The sequence below is a fragment of the Tachysurus fulvidraco genome, chromosome 10 (assembly GCF_022655615.1).
Source record: "Tachysurus fulvidraco isolate hzauxx_2018 chromosome 10, HZAU_PFXX_2.0, whole genome shotgun sequence".
Lineage (NCBI taxonomy): Eukaryota > Metazoa > Chordata > Actinopteri > Siluriformes > Bagridae > Tachysurus > Tachysurus fulvidraco.
In genome coordinates, this window is record NC_062527.1 from 14,564,311 (window position 1) to 14,589,900 (window position 25,590).

The following is a 25,590-nucleotide window of genomic DNA, read 5'->3' on the forward strand; positions in this document are numbered from 1 at the left end:
AGCAGCCATTTAAAGAATTTGTTTGTTACTGTTTTGCATCGACTAAAGTTTAATTAACTTTTGATATACGGTGTGTCGGATCCTCTTTGGTTTAACAGCAGCCCTGGATGATGATGATGAGTTTTATATTAGAAATAACCAAAATAATTTCCCCCATGCTGCAGTTGCAGCTTTCATACACCAGGGGAGCGCATGTGAGCAGTTCCCAGGCCCCACCCATATCCCACCCCTTTTTACTTTACTCCTCCCATTTCATGCTGATCATCTTCCCCCTTCTCATTTATCCACCACCACACCCTGCCATCTGGCTCCGAGTCTTCCCCCCACCCCCTCCCTCACTTCCTCCATTCTTCCTTTCCTTCCTTTGGACAGAAACACAAAGAAGGGATTCTTCCAGCTCCAAGGTTACCCTCGGCTACTAGAGCTGTGAAAACTCCTCAAACCCACGTTGCAGAGGGGGCACAGACGTGTGGCCATGCGGACATGTAAAGTTTAGAGTGAGAGTCTGCTGTAATCAGTCAATCCAGACATAGCAGCATCTGCCTGCTTTAGACATTCATCTGTGACTGTGTCTGTGTTGCATGGAATGTTCTTACTGTGAGACACTAAGATGGAAGAAAAACATCTTTCAGCCCAAACAGTCGTCTCCTTCTTTTTTTTTTCCCTGGGACATCAAACCAATTTTGTTTATTTCCGGATACTTTTCCAGATAAGTTTGAAAACTCCAAGGAGAGAAAAGTTTTAATACAAGTAAAGTTTGCTTAAAGTTCAGGTGGCTGTAGCTGCTTGTGGCCACCAGAGGCACCAGAGCTCCACCAAACTTAATTTACCTGTGAACAATGGAGGCTGTCACATGTAAGCTCTCAGAATAAAAATACCCACAAGCTGCTCTCACTTTAATGAAAGACAGAAAGATGAGAATGAAAAGCTCATCTTTGTTCAGATGTCTTACTGGAAGAGTGTGGAGCCTTTTAATCAGGCACGGTCCACTTTATACACTACACATCTCTCTCTCTCTCTCTCTCTCTCTCTCTCTCTCTCTCTCTCTTTTTTCCTGACCAACCTTTTCAATCTCTACATCTTCATCTTCCTTTGTCTTTTCATGTCTGTCTCTACATCACTATTTTCACTGTCTTTTTCTTTTCATGTCTTTTGCTCTTTCTTAAACATTTCTGTTTATTTCTTCCACCTTCTTTCCTCTGTAGGAAACTTTCCTCTACAGGTACTTTACAAAAATGGAAAACAGGAAGAGGATGGATGGGGTGTGTTTGTGTGTGTGTCTGTGTATGTAATGGATCTTTAGCTTCTTGAGTATGTTCAGCACATTAAGTTCTAATTTTTGTTTTTACAATAAAAGAGTTGGTTGAAACTGCCTTAACAGGGTGATTGGGTAAGACAGCTGGGTGGCCACCCTGTGTGTGTGTGTGTGTGTGTGTGTGTTTTTGGTCTCCCACTGACCTCATTGTCTGGGTCCAGTGGTAGCATGCAGCTGTTGATGGAGGCAAAGGGAAGGAAACAGCCCTTGAAGGGGTCTGAAAGGAAGTCACACTAGCAGTCAAACATTAAAGAGAAGCATTCACAAAATTGTGTTTGTGATTTTTGTTGTATTTTTTTACTTTTCCTAAACATGCAAGACCTGTGTTGCATGGATTGTTAATATAACAGTACTCCAGATGTGTCTCAAGTTGTGACTGCAGTATTCTTGACCACCACTAGAGGTGCCATCTGCTCATAAATGAGAAATTTGTGTGTGTGTGTGTGTGTGTGTGTGTGTGTGTGTGTGTGTGTGTGTGTGTGTGTGTGTGTGTGTGTGTGTGTTGAAGCAGGCAGCAGCCATTTTGAACATGGGTCCCATTTTATGAATTCCACACTGGTCTACTCTCAACAGAGGGTCTGGACCATGTGGTATTTTTTCCACTTCTATTAATTCCAACTCTTTCTTTAATTAGAGTTGTATTTATCCACTTTGTGATGTACATAGTTATATGTACAAGTTATATTTGATATTTTTCTATATAAGTTTTTTCCTAATGTTTACATCAGAATGATCTCGGGCAGAAGAAGTTCGTTAATTTACATCAGCTAGATTGTATATGGATGGATGGATGATTAACAGGAAGCTACAACACATTTTCTTTTAGTTTCTTTTAAACATTTGCTTTGATTTGATTAGATTTTTTTTTTTAGAATTAAAAAATCTAATTGTTAGTAGCACCTTGACATCATTCTGCTTTTTCTGTTCCTTCTCTGTAGGAGAGCATGTTGTGAAAATCCTTACTCTAAAGTAATGTTTCCTGTTTTCCGACACTTTGAGACTCCACAAAATTTATCCCCCAAAGACTTAAATTTCAACAGCAAAAAAAACAACAATAATGGAAAGACAGATTAAAGGGTAGTTTGATTTAAACATTTTACTGAGTCAGCTGATTTGTTGCTGATTTCAAGCACACATGCATCTGTTCCAGTACAACCTCTGCTGCTTTTTAGTGTGTTAAGTAGCGCAGTTTGGCTTGTGGGGGCAGTGCAGTTCTGGAGCTGGAGCTCTGCTCACCTCCTACAGTTGGAAAATATCATCCAACATTGAAAGAAAGAAAGAAAGATTGATGGAAAAAGGCAATAAAAGAGAGAGTGCAGGCCAGGATGAGAAAGAATGGCGGGAATGGAGAGAGGAAGGCTCGTGTAAGGACGAATGTGCCAAAAAAAACAAAGGCTCTCAGTTCAGTGAGTGAAACAACGCAGAACTCTCTAACTGGTGGAAAGAGTGAGCAAAGTAAGATTTATCAAGGCTGATACAAATAAGACTGACGGCAAGACATGTTTGTTCTACTGTCCAACTTGTGTGTGTAAAAAGTTGTGCAAGTTAGCGTGTAACGGTGTTAGATACTCGTCAGAGTTCAGTGTGTAATGCAAAAGCCTCTTTTAGTGATTCCATATGTCCGTGTAATCCAATATTCAGAGCGAAGGGGGGAAAAAAAAAGGGACAGGACAGCCAGGCCTGGATAGAGGGAGTGAGCTAAAAAAGAAGGGAAATGAAAGAGAGAGAGAGAGAGAGAGAGAGAGAGAAATGCAGGCAGAGTTTCTCCTAATGAGAGAGGGGTGGAGAAGTGAAAGAAAATACAAGCAGATGGCAAAGCAAGAAAGAACAGCGGTACAAAGGAAAGCATGAGGAGCAGTAAACAATGTAGCAGGGGGTGGAGGCCATGTGGTTTTGTGCTGCGTATTTATTTGTGTATTACAGTAGACATGTGATCTAAGGATTGTAGAATAAAGGGTGTACAGGGGTATCTGTGTCTCCATCAGAATAAAGCAAAGCTACATTTAACAAGATCTGACAATTAACAGATGGGGTTTGGTGTGGATGCAGTGATTGTTTTAGCTTGCTGAGGGGGCTTTGAGTCCACTTCCTCTTCAGTGTTTTATAGCACAGCCACTCCTGTAGTCCACCCAGTGACCTTGCCATGAAATAACGAAGGGTAGTAGAGATGCAGAGAGGCACTTTAGTGTTTATTTCTCCTCAAGGCAGAGGCTGGTGTAACATGCCTAACATTTCCTCTCTGGTATAGCTCTGCTATTTTTGCTTTTGTTTTTGCTCCACACACAAGCACAAACACAAGAGATGTGGGATATTGTAATAAAGTATTTCTGTCACCATCCTGTTCTTTGTGTGTGTGTATTAACTTCAGTCTTAACAAAACATAATGTGTTTTCTGTTTGGTTATTTACACCTCTGGTAGTGATAATGGGGTAATTTTCAGACTTTGACCATCTGTTTATTTCATGGACTTCATCTGAGTTTGAATGTTTTTCATTTCTTCTTCACTCTGTCCACTCTTGCTCTCTTTCTGATTGAGTACCTACGTCCCGTCCCCTTATGCCCCACACCGGACTAGCTAACACAATTTTCTTTCTGCTCTCTATTTTTCCTCTTTTTAGCAAAGAAAGACCAGGACGGAGGAGAAGAAAAAGCAGCTCAGAAGAAGAAAGTGAAGGAGCTGAAAGTTCTCGATTCCAAATCATCCCAGAACCTCTGTGAGTAATTTCAAACTCATTAATGTAACCGATTGACACTACAGAGGATTTTAATCTCACATCTCTCTCTAATCATCTTGAAGAAATATAACAAGCCAGAGTAGGTTGTTGAGTTTCCTTGATTAATAGTGTGTGTGTGTGTGTGTGTGTGTGTGTGTGTGTGTGTGTGTGTGTGTGTGTGTGTGTGTGTGTGTGTTTTGCAGCTATTTTCCTGGGCTCAAACAGATTGCCATACGAGGAGATGAGAAATAATATCTTGGAGGTGAATGAGAAGGTGCTTACAGAGAACATGGTGCAGGTGTGTGTTTTGTCTCTTTGTGACTTTGTCAGTAGTTTGCATGCACACTGTGGCCTCATTTGCATCTGATTTGGTTTGATTCACCTTGTCTGTGTTTGCATGTTTCAGAGCTTACTGAAGCTGTTGCCTGAGGAAGAGCAGCTAAAGGTCTTATCAGAGTTGAAGGATGAGTATGATGACCTCGCAGAGTCCGAACAGTTCGGAGTGGTGGTCAGTGCGCGCGCGCACACACACACACACACGCGCGCATGCACACACTTACTCGTACCACATAGTACAGTCACACTTGATAGGCCAGCAGTACCACAGTGTGTGAGTTAATGTTTATTGTGATATTTACATTTCATCTGATTTGAAATTGCATTTCATCTCAAGAGCTAGCTTTGTTCAAACAAATAATGTATAATATAAATTAATAAATATAACACTGCTGTGGAAAAAACAACAACAAAGCAGCATGATATAATAAAGATGTTATAATGCAAACAGAACTGTTACAATTCAGTTGAAATAAATCAGCAAAGCATTAATAGTGACTTATGGGAACTCTCACATACATCCCATTCACACTGCATACACAATGTAGTTATAATGAATACCAACAGAAAGATTCAAATATTACTTTCTTTTGATTGAACTATTAAAAACAGTGACACTTTTGGCTGTGTTTACTGTATAATAACAGAATATAATGTAATTACCGTGTGTATGCTGTGTAGTGCACAGTAATGAACACCATTTCATATTAAACCACAGAAAAAGAAAAGTGCAGGATACAGAGAGGGGAATATCAGTCTGTATATGAAGAACTTTCTGTATAAACAGTCTGTACTTTGGCAAGATTTCATGGCAATGCCCATTAAAACCACCTTATCTGTCTGTCTGTATGTTTGTCTGTTTATACAGTACGTCTGTCTGTTTATACATCTGTCTGTCTATCTATCTGTGTTTATCTATCTGTGTTTATACAGTGTGTCTGTCTGTTTATACGTCTGTCTGTCTGTCTGTCTATCTATCTATCTATCTATCTATCTATCTATCTATCTATCTATCTATCTGTGTCTATCTATCTATCTATCTATCTATCTCTGTCTGTATCTGTCTGTCTATCTGTCTGTGTTTGTCTGTCTGTCTGTTGAAAATGGCTCGTGTTTGGCTCATGTCAAACAAAACTTCGTGACTTCGAACAACAATCACCTTTTTTAGTGTAATAGCTAAGGAGTTTTTGTCTTAGCTCTGTACTTAGTTCTTAGTTCTGTACTGTTTCATTTTAAAGTTTCAAGTAACTGTAAAGAATGTGTTGGAGAATGGGTTGATGTCAGGGAATATGTGCAAAAAAAAATGTAAACACGAATAGGACCTGTGACTAATTGTAGCTTCAAACATTCTCTCTCTCTCCCTCTCTGCTTGTAGATGAGTTCAGTAAAGCGTCTAAAGTCCCGGCTCAGTGCCATCCTGTTCCGACTGCAGTTTGAAGAGCAGATAAATAACGTGAAGCCAGACATTGTGTCCGTGACTGCAGCATGCGAGGAGATGATGAAGAGTGATAACTTTGCCCAACTTCTTCAGATCATCCTGCTTGTTGGGAACTATATGAATGCCGGCTCACGCAATGCCAAAGCCTTTGGCTTCAGCATCAGCTACCTGTGCAAGGTCTCACACAAACACATTTTCTGCTATGTGAATGTATGCATAACAAGCAGTTGTTTTGCTGTAATGATCCCTTCTGTCATATTCTCACATGCAGCTCAGAGACACAAAGTCTGCAGATCAGAAGCAGACTCTTTTGCATTTCCTGGCAGATGTGTGTCAGGAGGAGTATCCTAACGTCATGCACTTCCATGAGGAGCTTATTCACCTGGAGAAAGCCAGCAGAGGTGCCTTACTCCGTTAATACATATCAGCCGGCTCATTAATACATCTTTCTTTGCTTTTAATCAGAATCTCATGTTATTGTGTTACAATAAAACAACACATTTATTCTGGATAAGGTCAAAATCCTTATTAAGAAAATGCTTGTATAGTATGAAATAGGTAACATGATATACAGCAAGAAAAGGTTTTAGCATACTGCGTTATACTAAAAACAAGGCAAAGAACACACTAACTTATAATGGAAGTCTCTGTTCAGTATTTGGGGTAATTAATAAAGAACTTAAAAAAGCATAATACATCATGCCCATAGACCTCCATTATAAGAGTGCCCTAATATAAACCTGTTTGTTACTGTCTTGTTTACTCTAATGTCTGAGGTCTTATCTCGGATGTGCTACATATGCAGTGGATAGAGATTTGATTTAAAATGCTGGCATCCAAAAGAAAAGGACACACAAAAATACATATCAGTTATTTATGCAGGTTGTTAAAAGAGATCTCTCTTTTTTTTGTAGTTTCAGCAGAGACACTCCAGAAAAATCTGGATCAAATGGGGAAGCAGATCAAGAGTCTGGAAAAGGACATCGAGACTTTCCCTCCACCCCAAAATGAAAAGGATAAATTTGTTGAGAAAATGACAATATCCTTCATGACAGTAAATGCTTCATGCTTGGTTATACTGGGTGATGTGACCGTCCATACCGTTATAATAATTGTGTTTTTGTACATGAAAACAAAAAAAAAACAATGCAGCACTCAATACACCCAAAATGAGTTTCATGACAGCGAGAATGGAAAAAGAAACTTGATAAGTTAGTTAATAAAATATTTCTGCCTGACCCCCGTATGGACCTGCGCTCGTCATATTCTTTAACTGATCCGTGTACGTTTTTGTGGCGTCTGCGCGAGAGCAGTTTGAGAAGCTCCAGCTGATGCACAACAACATGGAGAAGCAGTACGAAGACCTGGGCAAATACTTTGTGTTTGACCCCAAGAAGATGGGCCCTGAAGAGTTATTCGGAGACCTCAACAACTTTAGGAACATGTTCCAGGTAATGTCAGAAGTTGCAGTTAAGCTTTGAGATTATAACATAATCCTGAGGATTACAGATAAAAGCAATGGTTAAGAGTGCTTAAATGGCAGGGTTTATGTACATGTAAATATTTACCTTTAATGTCAATTACAGGATCAGTAGTGTAAATGTTCTGTTTATTCTTTTGTCAGGAAAGTAAACAAGCACACATTTGAAAGATGTATTTAGGAGTCAGTGCACCTGCATAACCAGCTGCTGTGTTTGTGTGTGTGTATGAGAGAGAGAGCGCAGTAGTATGTGTCTAGGTCATTATGTTTGATTTTTCTTGACACCTGTTTCTTTGTCCTTACTAAACAGTGTCATGCTGTTACTATAAACGTTTGAATACACCAACAGATAAAAATATCAACCCCTACATTTACTTAAGTAACTAAATAACATTACATGCTGAAAACTAGTCTGATACAAACATGAAATATGCCTCTTACTGTCTGACCGCATGTGTGTGTTCGTTTGTGTTTTTCAGCAAGCCGTGAGTGAGAATCAGAAACGTAAGGAAGCAGAGGAGAAGATGCGCAAGGCCAAACTTGCAAAAGAGAAAGCAGAGAAAGAGAAAGAAGAGAGACAGAAGAGAATGAATTCTGGGCACTCGCTTAACATCAATGACGGTATGGCTTTGTGCGGGAGGTTCTGGATCTGTGCAGTTCTGTTAATCAGCCACTGAGGGCAGTCATACCACATAAAAGAAATTTCTCAACTCAAGTGTGTGTGTGTGCGCGCGCGCGCAGAAGAGGAAGGAGGGATAGAGTAAAATAAACAGATAATAGGACACGCTGAAAACTAATAAAACAAAAATAAAGGAGTACACAGAGGGAAGACTCGTATGTAATCATCTATTTATACTTTACTATGGAAGTTTGATCTTTATGAGCCCCAAAGAAGAAGGAACCATGGAAATGGAGGAATAGAGTACTGGAAAGCAAAGCTGTTCACTAAACACACACAAGCACTCTTTTTTACCAAATCAATGAGAAATGTTCCATATGTACAGCCACACGGACATCTCTCTCTCTCTCTCTGACTTTTTCTTCAGTCAGTGACCTAGTTTTAGTTCTCCTTGCTTTTTGGCTACAGTTTGTTTATCTTGGGCTGCTACACTTCCTAAATCAGTATTTCACCACTCTTTTACTCGCACACAGTTCAGTAAATGAATTAGGCTCATACCTTAGCACTCTTCATCAGTGATCTGAATAACAAGGAACATGAGAATAAGGTTACATAAAAACGAACACACAGTGGACATGATGTTAGAGGGATCTAGCAGGTGATGGGATGCATCCTGATATGAAGTGGAGTTACTGTTCTTCAGTGTCCTATACAAGGAGATCCCAGTGTTTCAAGAACATGGAAAACATTTGTATTTAGAATCAACATCCATATGACAAGATTATTTCTGTTACTTGCACTGTATCAGCTAGAAAGCAGACAGCTTGCAGATAGCTTGTTATTTTCCAGAAAAGAAAAGCTGATACAAAGCAGACACTTGAGATGTCTTTCATTACTGCTAAGTAAGCATTTATCAGAACATTTTGTTATACCTAATCATACATTTTATATGATTTTTATTTTAAATATATAATGCTGTTTTTTAAAAGAAACATTTTATATTATCTTACAGATTATCGTGCCATCCTAAGACAAACAAACTGCGGCCAAATAGAGAGCACTTGTGTTAATATGCAAGTGATGATGGTCAACAACACGTTCATATAAACCTGTGCTTTGAATTAGGGAAACTACTGTCAGTGCTACTCTTTAAATTAATGACGTTTTTCTAATTACTTTAACATAAGTATTGCTGTTTTTCCCAACAATTTGTTAACACAGTGTGGTCCAGCTACAGACACTATAAACTTATAGAATTATGTGTATTATTTGTCCAACATGGTGAGAATGTTGAGAATCTGAGATTTCTCACATGCTGTGAGAAAAGAGAAGCATCAGAACAAAGGCCTGAGTGTCTGAATCTCATGCTCTCGCTCTTTCTCGCCTTTCACTCTCTTTTACACATCCTAATTCACACACAGGGTCAGTGCCCTCTCAGGGTCAGTGGCTGTTTGGAATGTCCATGTCATTTCCAGGCACATAAACTACAGTTTCAGTGCAATAATGATCTGCAGTGTTAAACACTTTATCATCAGTCTCTCAGCTCTGTTTTCGAGTCCCACTGGGTATGCGTGTTCAGTATTATTAACACGCACGTTTAAGCAGCATCAGGAGGTTTGTGCTTAGTGAAATTATTTTTCATCTGATCATAAATCAAAGCAGGCTTTTCTTTTAGGCTGATCCCATTCAAATGATATTCTTTTAAAGTCAATAATTATTTAATCAAGACATGACATTAAACCTGTGCTAATTTTTTAGTTCTCCAGCAGCCACACAGTGATTTTAATTCAACATCCATTGTAAAAACACAGTGAGATTGAGCTGGAGAATTGGTCATATATTCAGTCAGACAGTGAGAGGCACTGCTAACAGGATGGGCTGTGTGTGCTTTCCTCTCACTCTGTTATTTCACAACCTGACCAATAGGTGTCAGGGCTGTGTGAAGAATAGGAAGGATTCTGCCTGTGCCCATGTGAGGATGCGGATGTGTGTTGGCCAGATGATCACGTGTGTGAAGGAGATGACAGGACTGACCTACTTCGTTCTAATGCACTAACACACTTTCCCATACGCATCGTGTGCTCAGTATGTGTAGTGTATTACCTTTATGACCGTGCGAGACACTGTGGTAAAACTGATAATACAATATTAGTGTGTATAATCTTATTCATGTAATATTATAATTTGCCCCTCTGTGTTTTCTGAATTTATTTATGAACTATAATCGTTATGGGTTTTATTTTATTTTTATAGTTTGTGTGATTAGTGCTGGTTATGTATGCACTACACAGATGAATAATATTTTATTTTTTTAGAGTGCACACTGTCATCTGTATAGATGTACTGAATGGTAAATTAAGAGTTCTCGCAGTTTTTATTTCTGTCCTCTTGGTGGCATATTTGGACTGTGTAGAGCTTTGTGTGTGTGTGTGTGCGTGCTTGCGTGTGTGAATGGATCCCATTTGCATGGTGTGACAGCTCAGACATGAAGCCATCTGGCATCAGCTTTACTTGGGATTCTAGCCTGTGTGTATGTCATCTGCATGTTTGTTGGGGGCAGGATAGAGCAGGCTGGGGGCAGAAAGGGATCACTTTATCATGTTTTCTTATGTCTGTGTGTAGAAGACAGAGCGAGAGTAAGAGGAAATTATCTGAACCATCTGGTTTAAGCAATAGCAACTCGGGCTAATTTTACCCACTGCACACTCACAAACTGTGCATTACATATGTTACATCTTCTCGTCATACACACAATTCATTTCTTTTTGCCTGTATATGTCCTTTGTGCTTATGTTTGTCTGTAGCAGCTGAAGTGGGTCACTGCCCATCTGGGTTAATGTGCCTGTCAGTCCATGTCAGTTTGTTAGTTCCCTATTTTGTTATTATGATATGATTTTACCTATTGTGCATTGCCATATCATCATCGTAATAATTAAACAGAGCTTTTCTATAATAGAGACCTCTTCACAAATAGGAATTTTAGTTCTTGGAATATTTTGTTTCCTGCCAAAGAGTACGTAAATGTGGAACAGGAGATTGTCTAGGACTTGTCTAATCCGATATTTAATGCTGTTAAGCCAACTCTGTTGTCACACCACTTGTGAGTCTGAAGCCTAATTCCTGTTTGTGTATCCATATGGAGGAATGTGTTTGTACTAACCATGATAATTGTGTGGTCAGCTGACCTCCAGTCCATGAGGTCGAGGCTTACCTTTATGAGTTAATGCATGGGCAATATTGGAGTATTGCAGTTAATAATAAATATTGTTGAGGAATGTATGTTTCTGGGTGTATGTATGACATTAACCTTTTGTTTTCCTTGTGTTGATCAGATGGCGATGAGACTGGTATCATGGATGGCCTGTTGGAAGCACTGCAATCAGGAGCTGCTTTCAAACGAAAGAGAGGTCCAAGGCAAGCAGGTAAATCACACAGGCACACCTGAGTTGGAGCAAACAGTAGATAAGCACTTTAGCTGTATTCCTGTCTGCTTTATAAAGACAGGATATCCTCTGGACTGGACAATTGCATTTCTCTCTCTACATCTGGTGTCAGATGAATTATTTGATACTAATTTCTTTTTACTTGCAGATTGATGCTTGTGTCATATTGATTAGCTTAATGTGGTGAAGGATTTTTGACCTAATCTTATTTAGCTATCAGTCAATGTGTTTTATTTATTTACTTGTGCATGTGAAACATAATTGCCTGAAGTAAAGCAGGGTTTAACAATGACTCTCAATGACAGTTTGGTGCACAGTTTTGCTGGAGATTTTACAGCAAAATCGTCAACTGTTTGTGTAGCTTTTCTTATCCATGATACAGTAGTAACAGTATTTGAGATTTACTGTGTGATGACACATTTCCCCTCATTATACTGATTATGCAGGTATACATTTTAGCTACCATGTCTGTCTGGACATGTAACATTCACTGGCTCAGGACTGAGTTTGGAACATTGATGTGCATTTCACTGTTTATATGCACGTACGTGTGTGTGTGTGCGTGTGTGTGCGTGTGCGTGTGCGTGTGTGTGTGTGTGTGTGTGCGTGTGTGTGTGTGTGAGTGAGTGAGTGAGTGAGTGAGCTGGAACCGGATCTTTAACTGAAAGAATCCAGATGTGTAACCGTGGCACGTGTTGAAATTCTCTCTCTCTCTCTTTCGCTCTCTCTCTTGCTTTCTCCCCCCTCTCTCTCTCGCTTCCCCCCTCTCTCTCTTGCTTCCTCACTCACTCTCTCTCTTTCTCACTCTCTCTCTCTCTCTCTCTCTCTCTCTCACTCACTCACTCACACACTCTCTCTCTCTCTCTCTCTCTCACTCACTCTCTTTCTCTCTCACTCACTTACACAGACACAAAACACACTCTTCCTCATTCTACATTATATCTCTGTTTTCTTTTCCAAGTCTTTCTCTGTTTTTATGCTTTCTCCCCAAATTTCTTGTCTCCACTGCCTTTTTGCTTTGGCACAGCTGCTTTCTGGGCTCCTCTTACACTGTTTTCTGGGAATCACAGTCTGCTTAAAAAAGGGGGGGGGGGGGGCACAGAGAGGAATGTGCAAGGGTTGTGTTTTTCTGTGTAAGTCTTGACTTCACTAAATTCAGGGCTGTACAGTAGAAGTCGGGAGAATTAGCACCATTGCTGTGAACCCCCAGAGCTTCTGAATACCTACACAATGACGATTATAGAAAGAACCGCCTCTTTTTTGGTTAAAGAGCACGGAACAGTTCAAGAATAGACACAACTTGCTGCTGTAAGAGCTATACGTGTTTAATTGCCTGTGGTGTCTATTTTTCATGCACACATTCACACATGTGCTCCTGGCTCCATTCAGAAGTATACATCCTTTGTGTGTGTTTGTGTGTTACCGGAGTGAGTCATAGTTATTTATATTTTTAGCCTCTGTGAGGAGATGACAGAACAACCTCCTGTTTCCCTGGTGACTAACACTCCTCTGACTCATCTGACCATGTGTCACTGACAGCACAGACTATTCCCTAGTTTCACACACACACACGTTATAACATTAACCACATGAAACTAAATCCAGAACAAACACCACCTCTCTCAGAAGTTACAGAATTCAGACATTCCCAGTGATCTCCACCCTACACCATGACTTCCATTTACAAAACTGTAACTCCCACATTCCATCACACACACACACACACACACACGCACACACACACGCACACACGCACACACACACACACACACACACACACAGAGTCAAGCAGTGAATAATCTGGACACATTTGCTCATAGAATGCTTTTTTGATTTTATTATTTTTTAATAATAATGAAAACATTAATACTATGAAATGTTATGCATTGACCAGTAAAGCATTAAACAAATCAAAATTATGTAAAATTATTAACAGTATTCTATATGATGCTATTCACACTTTTGACCCACAAAGCTTTTTTTTTTTTTTTTTTTTTTAAACCTTCCCAAGTTGGCCTGTAGTTCTAAATAAAAACTACTGGTTTGGAGAAACAATTTAAAAATAATAACAAGTTAGAAAACATTTTTCCAAGGGCAGTAACTTCACCTATTGCGTTTGTGCTGTGAAAAAAAAAATCTATATGGAGTCTGGTGTATCCAATATTGTTTGAGTGGTCAGGCAAACACACACACACCCTCACATGCCAGCCGCACCCACAATGACTCTACAAGCCACATGTGCATCCTATGCAGGAGCACATTTGTTCAGACGCACACACTTGTGGCTGACAGACTAGATGTCGGATGGATAGATGAAGACTGCAGGCATGTGGAAGGGAGTCACATGATGAACTATCACCTCTCACCCCTGACCCAGAATAATGGCAGCCAAACCAATCAAAAGAAAGACTCCCAGCAGCTGCTTGTTTCTCTCTTTCTCTCTCACACACACACACACACACACACACACACACACACACACACACACACACACACACACACTCTTAATGCACATATGTAGACCAATACCACAGACATTTTGTGCTAGTCACACATGCCCCATTTCCACTGCTGCCAATTTAATGCTGCATTTTTTTCTATAGCTTGGACTAGGACTGCTAAAACATTGTTTCTCTGACAAAGCACAGTTTTGTCGTGTCCAGTCTCAGCAAATCAGATGCTTCTTACTGAAAATAATATATAAAAGCAGAGATCAGAGTTTTTATGTTCTATCTTACTGCGACAGACTCTACAAATCTTATGTCTCAAGTCTGTCAAGATCCTGCATGGTACACACTACACTATATTTAGAAACTGGCCTTGATTTGTAGTGCTGGCTGTGGACCAGTTTTACCTTTTAGGGTCATTGCAAACTTTAAACATGTTCTATACGTGAGTGTGTTTGAGCTAGTTATGTAAGGAGCCTCAATCATAGGCTGTTTGGCTTGTAGACTTTGTTACAGCTGTGAATCATCTGGTCTAATTCTGAGCATCACACATTTTAAACTTCTGTTTCAGCTTTGCTGTTCTTTTTAAATACAATAGTAATGTGCAACGGTTGTGGTTATTATTTAGTTAATTAGTCATAGGATTTATTGAGCGTTAAAGTGTTCAGACTGCTCGTCAGTGACAGCAGAATGTTGAGAACAGCGTGTGTGTGTTACTGAATTTCTCCTTCAGAAATGTTCCAGGGAGTGAACTCGAATATTCATGACCAAAAAAATCAGTTTGAACTCCAAAGAGCTGTGATCTGATTACTCCTGCATATTTTGTACAACTTTTCATAGTCTTTATTAAGAAGCTAACAAACAGATTGTCCTTATTTGGATTTGTGGTGTTCATGAGTGTCGACTCATTTTAACACCTAGAGCGGGTACAGTAAAAATATCTGCATTTTATTCATTTCCCTTAATGTAAGCAGCTTGCCAGTCCTCCATTAATCAGCTGTGCAATAAGGAGAAGTGAGTGCTTTGTCTACAGCTTTATGGAAAGTTACACTTCTGCCCATGTGGGCTCGACTGCATTTATTTTCGTCTCTGTCATATAGGCTACACACATCTGCCAGGTCACGACCCACCACACAAAGAGTCCAACATGATCCTACCACCAATGACTGGGCACACACCCCACATGACAAAAGAGAAGTCTAACACACACACTTCTGCTCTAAAAGGCTAGCACTAAACTTTCTCACAAAAGAAAGAATGATTCCAAGATGGCCATGATACAAAGGACTTTCTTTTCTCTCTCTCTCTCTCTCTCTCTCTCTCTCTCTCTCTCTCTCTCTCTCTCTCTCTCTCTCTCTCTCTCTCACACACACACACACACGAACACACACACACACTCAGACACACTTCATAAGGTACATATCATTCCATATAATACAGTACATTAATGAGGCCAACACATTCAGTTAAAGCTTTAGCTCTTTACACAATCTTTATAAACATTAGCAAGGTGACCATCCAGTCACTAACTAACTGTCTAGAAGCTCAGAGCACCTCCTACACGTAATACATCTCTCCTGCTTCCTCTAGAGGGTGCTAGCTGTCTCAGATAAGACAGCTGTACAGAAGGTTTTGATCATACACACACGTATAAAATTACAAATATAAAGTGATATAATTTATCCTAAAGTGCACTTGAATTCGCATTCAAGAAAATCTGTTGCTGGAGGGGTTTTATCATGCCTTTCTCTTGTATTTTTGAATACAAAATAGATTTTCCCGAGCTATATGTGAAATAACATATGGACAAGATAAAGGTTAAACGTGTGTTTAAATTTATAAATGTAGAAGGCTGTGGATATTTTAGCTTTCTTCCCAACCAGCTTTATGAGGAGCTTCACCCACGAGTCTTCACTTAAACCCTTCATTGCTTCTTAATGAAATTTACCACTTCGGGGAAATTTAAGCATTAAAAAAAACTATGCTTTTAAGGAAAAGGGTTCTATAATGGAAGTTTAAGGTTAAATTGGAAATGTATTGGTTCCACTTGTAACACTTGCTTATGTAAAACAGAGTTTTTTGGTTTCTACATGCAATTTACCTATAATACTTTTCCCCTAAAAGGAGAGCTGCAGAATTCTTGAAGTTAAATTAGGGTAATACAAAGTGATTAGATGTATTTATGGCCATTGAATATGGAAAATGCTTCTCAATTTACTGTCCAAACTTTGACTGGAACCATTTGTTTTACATGATTTTTTTTTTTTTTTTTTTTTTTTTTTTTTACACAAGGTTAAATATGAGCTGCTTTTGTAAGGAGTTTCTTCCAGCTAAGTTAACTGGCTGGAGAATTAGGTGTTAATTTAGGGAGTGTTTTTCACAGTTTGTCTATGTGACACAGGTAAAACTTCCACCCAATTCGCTGATTGTTGGAGAATGTGTTTTTTTGTGAGGAGCAGTTCATGCCCCTGATCACTGCATATGTGTTGTTTGTTTTGTACACAAAAGTTGAAAGGTTAAAAGGTTGAACTTGGGTTGTACAAAATGTGTTTATAGATTGTCAGAGTAAACAATTACAAAAGCATTCAACGTGTGTAAGACTTATATACACAACAGAGATTGAAAGTGTGTCATACGCCGCACAGCCCTCATCCCAGCAAATCAGCACGTTCTGCACACAGGAATAACATCTGAATGAGGGAATCTGGGCTGCAGTTGCCAAACTAGAAAAGGCACCTGCTTTTTTCTTGTTTGGTTTTTTGGTTTTTTTTTTTGTGTGATGGTTTATTCATTTGTAAATTAAACTTTAAGTATCGATTTATATATCAAATAAACTCTTTAATGCTTATTTTCTTTAAATTTAGCCTTTTTGGGAGATAATCAGTCAGTGTTGTGCCATGATGGAGAGCAGTGGAAAATAATTTTAGCCAACTGTCAGGTTTTCTGTTATTTTTGGGGGTGGGTAGTGCTTTAGATTTCTGGGGCATTAATGTTATTACAGACAAGTGAGAGAGAAAAATGACAGAGAGACCTGAGTCTTAATTCTCCATTGAATCTGATCTTTATCCCCCTTTCCAATTTTATTTACTGATCACTTTTTTTCACATTTTGTCATTTGAGGTTTAATTAGGTTTAAAAAAAATAATGTATGGATAAATAGTTGATTATGAATTTAATCCATCGATAACCTTGATGAATACAGCACTCTGAACAGATTGGTTTTGTGGTCCTGTAGAGCAGACAGCTCAAAAACAAACATAACAACCAAAGAGAAAATATCAACAATCCATGTGGGTTTAACGCTATTGATTATGTGGGTGCTGTGCCTTCAGGGCTGAGGTTAGTTATATCCATTACCAGAGGTGTCAGAGAAAAGCTGACAGCAGGACACACACACACACACACATTCCTAGGAGCTCATTGTCCTTAGCTTCTCTAAGAAGGTCATATTCTTAAGCACACAGAACAGTACATAATAAAATTATGACTAATATTCTCAATCTCCTTTCTTTTTCCCTATCTGTCTTTCATCCTTTGTTTATCACTTGAATATCCTGTAACTGCTTTTTTGCTTCTCCAACAGACTCAGTGCTGTCTTTGTCCCAGCTCATATTGGACACCTGCTCGGTAACGTGTGTGTACCTGTGTGTTGGGAGCATGTTTTTTTTATTATGCAGTGCAGTGTACATTGCAGGTGTTATTTGTATAGTGAACCATGTGGCTTAGTGATATCAGTGGCGGTTTGGGTGTGTGCACATGTGTACAACGGCCAGCCATTGATTTTCATCTATGGTTCACTTTGCATAGGGATTTTGTGTGTGAGGTACATGCATGTAATTAATGTAGTGCTGTAGTAAACATCATACAGGAATTGTTCTGTGAAATGCAGAAGGACTAGTGAACGTTAAACCATCATTATACAATATTGACCTGAGCTTTCCATGGACACTAAACACCATATATAATGCATATCACATGGATTAACATAATTCTGAGCTGAACTTTTATTACTTTTTAGTATGAGCAGCTAGTTGTTGACATAAGTGGGTAGTGTGTAGAGAGAGAAAGTAAGGCCTCAGGCTACAGTCAGTCATCCACTACGTTTACGGCATTTGGCCGACGCCAATGTAGAAAAGTGCTTTGATGTCCGTCACCGAATACTGTACATCAACACTGGTTCACGAGGTTACAGACGTAGGAGATACCATCAACCTAAAACTCTGTTTTGAGCTTTTTTTTTTTTTTAATGAAACACTTTCAGCTTCCTGTCTGCCTGAAAAGAGCTCCTATCCTATACACAAATGAAATAGAAACTGTTCATATATCTTTACAAATTTTCATTGATTCTGGTGTCCAATGTAAGTATGTTCAATATTTGTGTCTAGACCTTTTTGTGTGTTTAACATCTGCATGTTTTCACCTGCTAGTTTTCAGCACAAGTGTGGTTGTTGATGGGATGCTGTTCTTTGACATGTTTTTACCCAGGAGCTGTTTAATGAACGTACTCTGTTCAACTTTTAGACTTTCTGTAACCGCTTTAATTACAGTCTCTGAGAAACTAAGAATTATTCCCAATCAGCTTATGACCCCTATAACATTATATCTAAAAGTCCTAGAATACTGCCTAATCAACAACAAAATCTAAAGCAGATGTGATTCATTTGTATTTTTCAGTTTATAACCAAGATTCTTCTTGGTTCAAGTGTTTTAACAGCTTGTCTACTAAAGGTCCCTCATCCTTTTTTTTTTATAAACGATAAAAACATCACTAGGACGTAAGGCATGCATCACAACACAAATGCAACTAAATAGAATTGCTCGATTCTGCTTGTTTTCTCAAATCTATGCACAGTGTACTTATAAATGCACCCCTACAAGCTGTAATGGTCTAACTACTCAGGTCTCTCAGCAGCAAGATCACATGCTTTGGCTGACCATCTAGCGTTTCTTTTTTCTATTTCATTCAGGAAATCGAAGAGGAGCTGGAAATGCAGTGACAAACATTCTTGCCAAAGAACTGCTGCAGGAAGACCCCAAGCCTAGCACAACCAAAAAGACAAAAAAGGACAGTGAGAGCAAGAAGGCAGAATCAGCAGAAGACACAGGATCTCTGGAGGATCTCTTGGATGTTGCCCCACCACGGTCTAATTAGGAACTTCCTGTTCTGGCCCTTTGCTTGGGGGGACATTGCTTGGGTACCAAATGTGAGGAAGGGGTTGGTCTCTCTCTCTCACACCCCCCATGTAAGCCTTGATGGCTTACTGTTGGCCAATTTTACTGTAGACAGAGGGGCTGTCTGTTCTGCCCCAAAAGGGAGCTTAGAAATGATCATGGTCACACCGCACTCATCCCTGTTTTCTGCAGTTTTCATCACTTTTATTCTATATTATTTTTCTTGAAGGTAAAATTGGATCAACCCAAAGATCTATTTGACACAGGTGATACATTCCTTGATATTTCTGCACTTAGGTTCTTTTGTTTTTTGTTTAGTTGTTTATCAGTACTTCAGATTTACACACAGAGATTCAGTTCTTTCTTGCTTTCTGGAGCCAAGTGTAATACTATGCAAAACATACTGTATCCAGAGTGTTAAAAGTGAATTTCCATTACATTAGCACAAACGGAGCAAAAAAATGTGCCAACTGATAGCTTAGAAATGTACATACATCTGTTCAATAAGTCTGTGCCTTAAGTAGACCTGAAGCCAAACACAGGCAGGCATATTCTCTGATGGTTCATGAGAGAGAGGGAATACGTGTGTGTTAGATTGAAAGTCAGGTACCTCATATTTCTTTCCCCCCTATAGTTCTGTTTTTGTCTGTTTGTCCTTTACAAAGCTCTAGCTGCACATCTCACAGCTAAATCCAGAGTAGTCTCCCATTATCTCCACAGTGATAGAGGCAGTGTGTGTGTGCACATTTACACACTGCTCTGTGTAATTACTAACCTGTTGTAAACATTTAATAAACAGCTCTCTTTTTTTTGTGCATGTCTGAGCGATATGAATAGGCATGTACTGAATTTCATCCATACTTAATCGCTGCCCAAGAAATACTGCAGTCTGCTCCTGTTATCCTGTCCATGTTTGATTTAAGACAGATTTTGAGTTTGCCTGTGCCAGATGAACAAACCTTTCATTCCTTGCATGCAGGGACGTCTTTAGCTGTCAGAGAGAAAAAAGGAATCGGTAAAATACTTGAGTTACTGTTTTCTCTTTCAACATTTTTGCTCTAAACTATTTCAAATTTATCAGAATGTTACTTGCTTTTTTCACTGCTTTTAATAATATCAGCAATTATATTGTTCACTAGGACAATGTGCACGTTACACGAAAGACGTCTGTCAGGGGTTCTGAAAGACATTTTCGTCCTGAATGTACCAGAACATTCTCATGATGGGTCTTAAAACACTGGACACATGCTTATTGACTGCAAAGCATTCTTTATTTTCTGCTGCGGTTATAAAAATGTGTGACTGCTCTCGATGCCATGCTTATTACTGTTCAGCTTAGGTTTCGGTTTTATCCTGAGAAGGAGTCTTCCATAAAGCAGTCTTGCTGTATGGACGACTCTATAGTATGCGTGATAGTATAACTTAGCGATCATAAAGACTCGCATGGCATTTACTGGACATTTCTATTCATTTATGGTAACTGATTGATTTGGTGAGCAGCATTACGTCACTGGATTGAGAAAAATACAACGCGTAGTCTTTTTTCCATTTTATGGACAGATTTTCTATATAAATTTTTATTGATTATTTTTAATATTAATGTAATTAGAAATACACTTGGTTGTGTGTATATGGAATTTTCTTTAGATAAATGAAAGCTTGCATTTCTGTACAACTCTTGCCATTAAAAAAAAAAACCTTTAGTAGTATCTCAGCTTGGTGTGTTTGTGTGACAGTATGTTTAGTTCTGTTAATGTCAGGAGCCTAAATCATATGAGTAATGGTTATAAGTTTGTAGCTTATAGTCCTTTAATCCATTAAACATCTTAAAGTTTGGAATAATTTAGCTTTTTTTTTTTTTTCCCCTGATGCTTTTTTTCCCCACTTACTTTTTTATGGGTCAGTATTTGGTCATCACAGGTGTGTTCTGATGTGTTGGTGCTTGGATTACAACTTTAACAGCACTGCTTCAGAATAAAATAGCTGTATATAGTATATTATATTCTTGTAGGTGGAAGCTGCTGCCTGGTGTTCTTCGCTCTGTCACTTGTATTTGTAGACACAATGCATTGCACCTGGTCACATGACATTCTTTCATTGAGAGCCTGCATGATCATCTTGTGAATTCACTGACAGACAACATAAATTATTTTTTTCTTCTTCAATTGAACTAATTCGTAAACACTATCATAATTAATCATGTTTATTTGAAATCTGCTTAGGTATTTTGTTTCCATAATGCTTTATAAATGCTGTTTAATTTTTTTGAATCAGTTCTTAATATCAGGATGTATTGTGTATTAATGTAATGTGCATAAATGTTGTAAAATCTCATGAAATTCCTTTCCTTAGCACTGTTGGATATTGGAATGTCATCTCTATTCCAATGCTAATCATTGAACTACAAAAAACACATTTTCCTGCTGACCAGAGCATGCTCTTAAATGTGTACCACACAACAGTCATGGGTGGCTGCCTTTTAAATACTTCAGTTTTGTTTGGTCTCTTCCTGTTTAAACACACATCCTTTGACTAATCAGCTAGTTAATAGAGCCTTGCCGTGTGTGTTAGAGCAGAGAGAACATCAGGCAATGAGTGATGATAAAATGTCATGCATTCTGTTCTGAATATGCAAACCAGGAAACGAGCAAAAGTCTCATGACTTTGATGCAGCATGTGTCTAAAGTCTTTATTCATGGCTGCTGTTTTTATTCACGCTAAAATACAGAATACAGGAAAGAATAAAGCTATGTGGCTATCCAATAAATGAGGAAATGGTAGCTGATCAGAGTAATCAGAGTGCCTGTTTAGTTTTACTAGCTCAGAAACACTGTCATGCAATTTAACTTACAGACAACAGATTGTGGGTGTTGGAGGTCTAGCAGGGGGTGACCAGGTACACAGTAAAACAGCATATGACAGGAGGAAAAACAAGGAAATAAAGAGCCTGGATCTAAAGAACAAAGGAAGGAGGAGAGAGAAAAGGAAATGACCTCACTAAACAGTCATAATGAAACAATTATTGTAGCTCATTTACTAAAGAGAAGGCAAAGGATAAAAGTGTCTGTGTGAGTTCCTTTATTCAAGACAACCACAACAGCTGTGTGTCTCTTTGTGTGTGCGCACGTGTGTGTGTGTGTGTGTGTGTGTGCGCGCCGCAAGGAGAGAAATATCTGAGCTTTGACCTTTTGGGACATTTTCCGGAAAAAATTTTTTTAGAGCTTTTATTTACAAAATGTAAGTCAAAAAGGTTAATTTACTGGGGTTAATTTAGTTGTACGCATATCATTGCTTAGCTACAGGTCAGAGGACGTGTGTGTACCTGCAAATTGTACAGATATTTACATGTTATTCAAATATACCCTTGAACTTGAATGCTTTGCATGTGGATTGATGCTGTGACATGTTTTTCTCCTCTTTTTTATAAGATCAGTGCTTTTATGATTATTCTTAAATATTAGCTGACTTTCTATTCTAATCTGTGATGGTCTAAAACGCATGTCTTCCACCTATTTTCCCTTATTCTCTAGTTGTCAGTAATCTATCCTTTCTCTCCCTTCTCTCCATTAAAAGGTAGTTTGTTTTGAACAGTGCTGGCACATAATTGGCCTGACTATAGGGAGAGACACGGTGGAGGACACACTGATATAATAATGAGCTTAGGGGGCACATGTGACCAATCAGAATCCAGGGCTCTAATTCCCATGCAGCTGATTGGCTGTCTTTGTATCCCAGTGGTTTCCAGGTATCCGGGTAAGTTGTGGAGAATATGTCAGATGAGGGGGGAAAAAACATGTTCAATGCAATGTCCATGACTAAAATTTTCACATTGTCTCCTTCTCATTTTTATGAGATGGCATCTGTAAATATTTTTTTCAAATCATGATTGTTTCTTCCGAAGTATTTTTTAGAATGACGGAAATGTCCTTTTATCCAAGCTTTGACAATAAAGTATTTTTGGGTTTCCCCCTCTCTCTTTTTCGCTTTTCTTCTTAGTTGCTGGAGCTTGAAAATAAAGTAGCCTGATGAATGTGGTGGTGGCTTTTCACAGCTTGAGTCCACCTTTCCCCTGGATTTTCTCCTTCATGTCTGACTCAAGAGAAATAATGTTCATCCACAGAGCAGAAGGGAAAGACGAGATAAGACTAGGAGCTATAGATACATATAAGAAATGTTCCATATTTTATTTAGCAAGCAAATGTCTTTAATGACATTTAAGCTGTTATTCAACACCATTTTTTAGGTTTAAATTCTAAGTAGTCAGACAGTCTCATTAATTTTCTGTAACATCAGCTCTGACGGTAGAGCTGTCTGTAATTCAAATCACAGGTTTATCTCAATGTGCTCTTCCTGATATTTTATCGTTTATTTACTAACAGACTACACTTGTAATCTAATAAATAATATAATAAATCATATGTACACATCTTTAATTATTGATAGAATTAAGTTTTCTGTATGATGTTTGGGTTTTTGGAAGATGTTTCCAGTGTCAGCACTCTAATGTTTTCTGGAGAGTCTTTAGGTCATTATGGTTTCTTGTTACCATCGCAAGCTTCATTTGTTTTTGTTTTTTTTGTTTTTTTTCTTCACATTTTTAATTTCAGAGAGAAAAAAAGACTCTGGTAAGGGAATGGCATCTTATTGCTACACAGTGAACACAAACTTCTCTCAAAATTGACTGCAACATTACATGAAACTATAATGTGGTAATTTTTTCAATGTTCTGGTTCTGAAGCCTTTTAGCCACAGGCTCTGTAATGTAAAGCTGTCTGTTCATCAATCTCCTTCTTTGGTGTGAGGAAACATCTTTCTGTCATCCGGTAAAAATGTCTTTTGTCCAACTTTGTGTTATGTTTCTGTTGCAAAACTATCTCATTGCTGTAATCCCCAATGTCAGTCGGCTGCCACATGTAATACAACTGCTAGAAGAGAGAGTGAGTGAGTGTGTGTGTGTAAGTTCTGGAGTGTCTCTGAATGTGAGCACACAGCTCAGTAATTCAGTATTGTACTGATCCTCAGATTAAGGGGCATTTTTCTGGTTAGTGCCTCTGACTTGCTTATTAGTGCTTTGTGATGTCCATAATTAAAAACACTATACAAATAAAATTGAATAATGGGCAAAATGTCGTCTTCTACAATGAACTAGTTAATTACAACAACTAACAAATTAAATAATACACTAAGAGGTGTTTGCTTGACTTCCATCGATATGATATACAATATATGACTTGCTTTTGTAATTGATTTGTTGGAAGATTAGCAAAGAAAGCTAATTGTAATACCTTTGTATAATCACCCAAGGCAGCAGCAACCTCTTGTACTTTTTTCAGGCTTTATATTTATCTTCATATGTCTCCATTTAATGAGCGGATCAGATGAAACTACATATATAAGGTTTCCATTTATATGTCAAACCATAAAGGGGAAACAGATTGCAGGTAGGATCTAAAGTTGTGAATGGGGACCATGTGCACGCTATAGGATTGGTCTGAGGAATAAATCAGGCCCGTTGTTTGGATTTGTTGTTTCACTGAACCAAACCTAGTTTTGCAAAGACTTCAAATAAATCTCACTTAAAATGTTGCTTGTCATGAAGTCATGTTGTCACTTGCTGCTGTTGATGAAATTCTGGCTTTGTGTCTAAAACAGGGAAAGGGAAAGACGTTACCTGTTTCTTTCCTGCTTGTAACAAGGTTATTTTTTTCTACTGCACCTGTAGTACATGAATGAATGAATTAAAGATCACTGAGGCAGTTCCTGTGTTATACAAAGAACAGAAGGGCCGTGTGAAAATCCTAAGGGCTTTGTACACGTGTACCACACAAAGCCTTGAGGAAGTGCAGTGTTAGAAATTAGATAAAGCATAAGGACTGCTTTAGTAAAACATTCTTTGATGTCTTTCTCATCTTGAGACCTTTATTGAAGTATGACTATTTATTTAATCACCAACCTCAATTCAATTCATTTGTTTAGCACTTTTAACAATTCACTTTGTCTCAAAGCAGCTTTACAGAAGTATAGATACAGAAAAAAAACCTCTACTATGAATAAGTTTCAAGTTTTCAGTGCGGCTTCAGTTCTCATCTGTTAATCACACATACTGCAGATGAAAAGCTTCAATGAATTGAAATTCTTCACTGTTTGTTAGGATTTTGGACCCCAAAAGGAACAGTCCTGTTGCGACAGGATTCTTGAATTTGTCGCTCTTTTGATAATGGCTAATTTTAGACTGCTGATGTTCTTTGATGGGGAGAGATGGATGATGATGGCTTCTTGTAACAAATAACAAAACTTTTTTTTTTTTTTGGAAGGTTTTGGGCTGTTTTTCAGCTCTGCTATTTCTACAGTTTGTTTTTATTGTTTTATGATGATGGGTAATTCTGATCAGACTTAAGAATATTACTGAAATAATGGATAAAATAATTCAAATGACAGCATGTACTGTGATGTGTGTCTTGTGTTGAGCCACAGGCTGTGTCGACTGTGTGCACATGAAACATGAACATGCATTATATGGGACACTGAGACCCAGCCACAGGCAAATACAGGAGCTAAATACTTTGTGTGTGTAGTCATCTGCAAAGTAGAAGGGTTTTTTTTTTCAACAAGGTATATCAATCTCA

General features: G+C 38.4%; 1 protein-coding gene across 3 annotated transcripts in view; it reads left to right on the plus strand.

Moving 5' to 3' along the window:
- Positions 1-20,673, plus strand: part of LOC113660092 (protein diaphanous homolog 1) — a 115,206-nt gene extending 94,533 nt beyond the window's left edge. For 2 of the 3 annotated variants that reach the window (XM_027173336.2, XM_027173337.2), the window contains 10 exons: positions 3,934-4,029; positions 4,233-4,327; positions 4,436-4,537; positions 5,741-5,980; positions 6,075-6,204; positions 6,718-6,842; positions 7,090-7,254; positions 7,763-7,904; positions 11,235-11,324; positions 18,760-20,673. In XM_027173336.2, the coding sequence (XP_027029137.1) occupies positions 3,934-4,029; positions 4,233-4,327; positions 4,436-4,537; positions 5,741-5,980; positions 6,075-6,204; positions 6,718-6,842; positions 7,090-7,254; positions 7,763-7,904; positions 11,235-11,324; positions 18,760-18,944 (1,370 nt within the window). In that variant the 3' untranslated portion in view covers positions 18,945-20,673. Of the gene's footprint in view, positions 1-3,933; positions 4,030-4,232; positions 4,328-4,435; positions 4,538-5,740; positions 5,981-6,074; positions 6,205-6,717; positions 6,843-7,089; positions 7,255-7,762; positions 7,905-11,234; positions 11,325-17,375; positions 17,420-18,759 lie in introns of all 3 variants that reach the window. The other variant, XM_047819142.1, reaches the window with a different exon arrangement.
- The last annotated feature ends 4,917 nt before the right edge of the window (positions 20,674-25,590 follow it).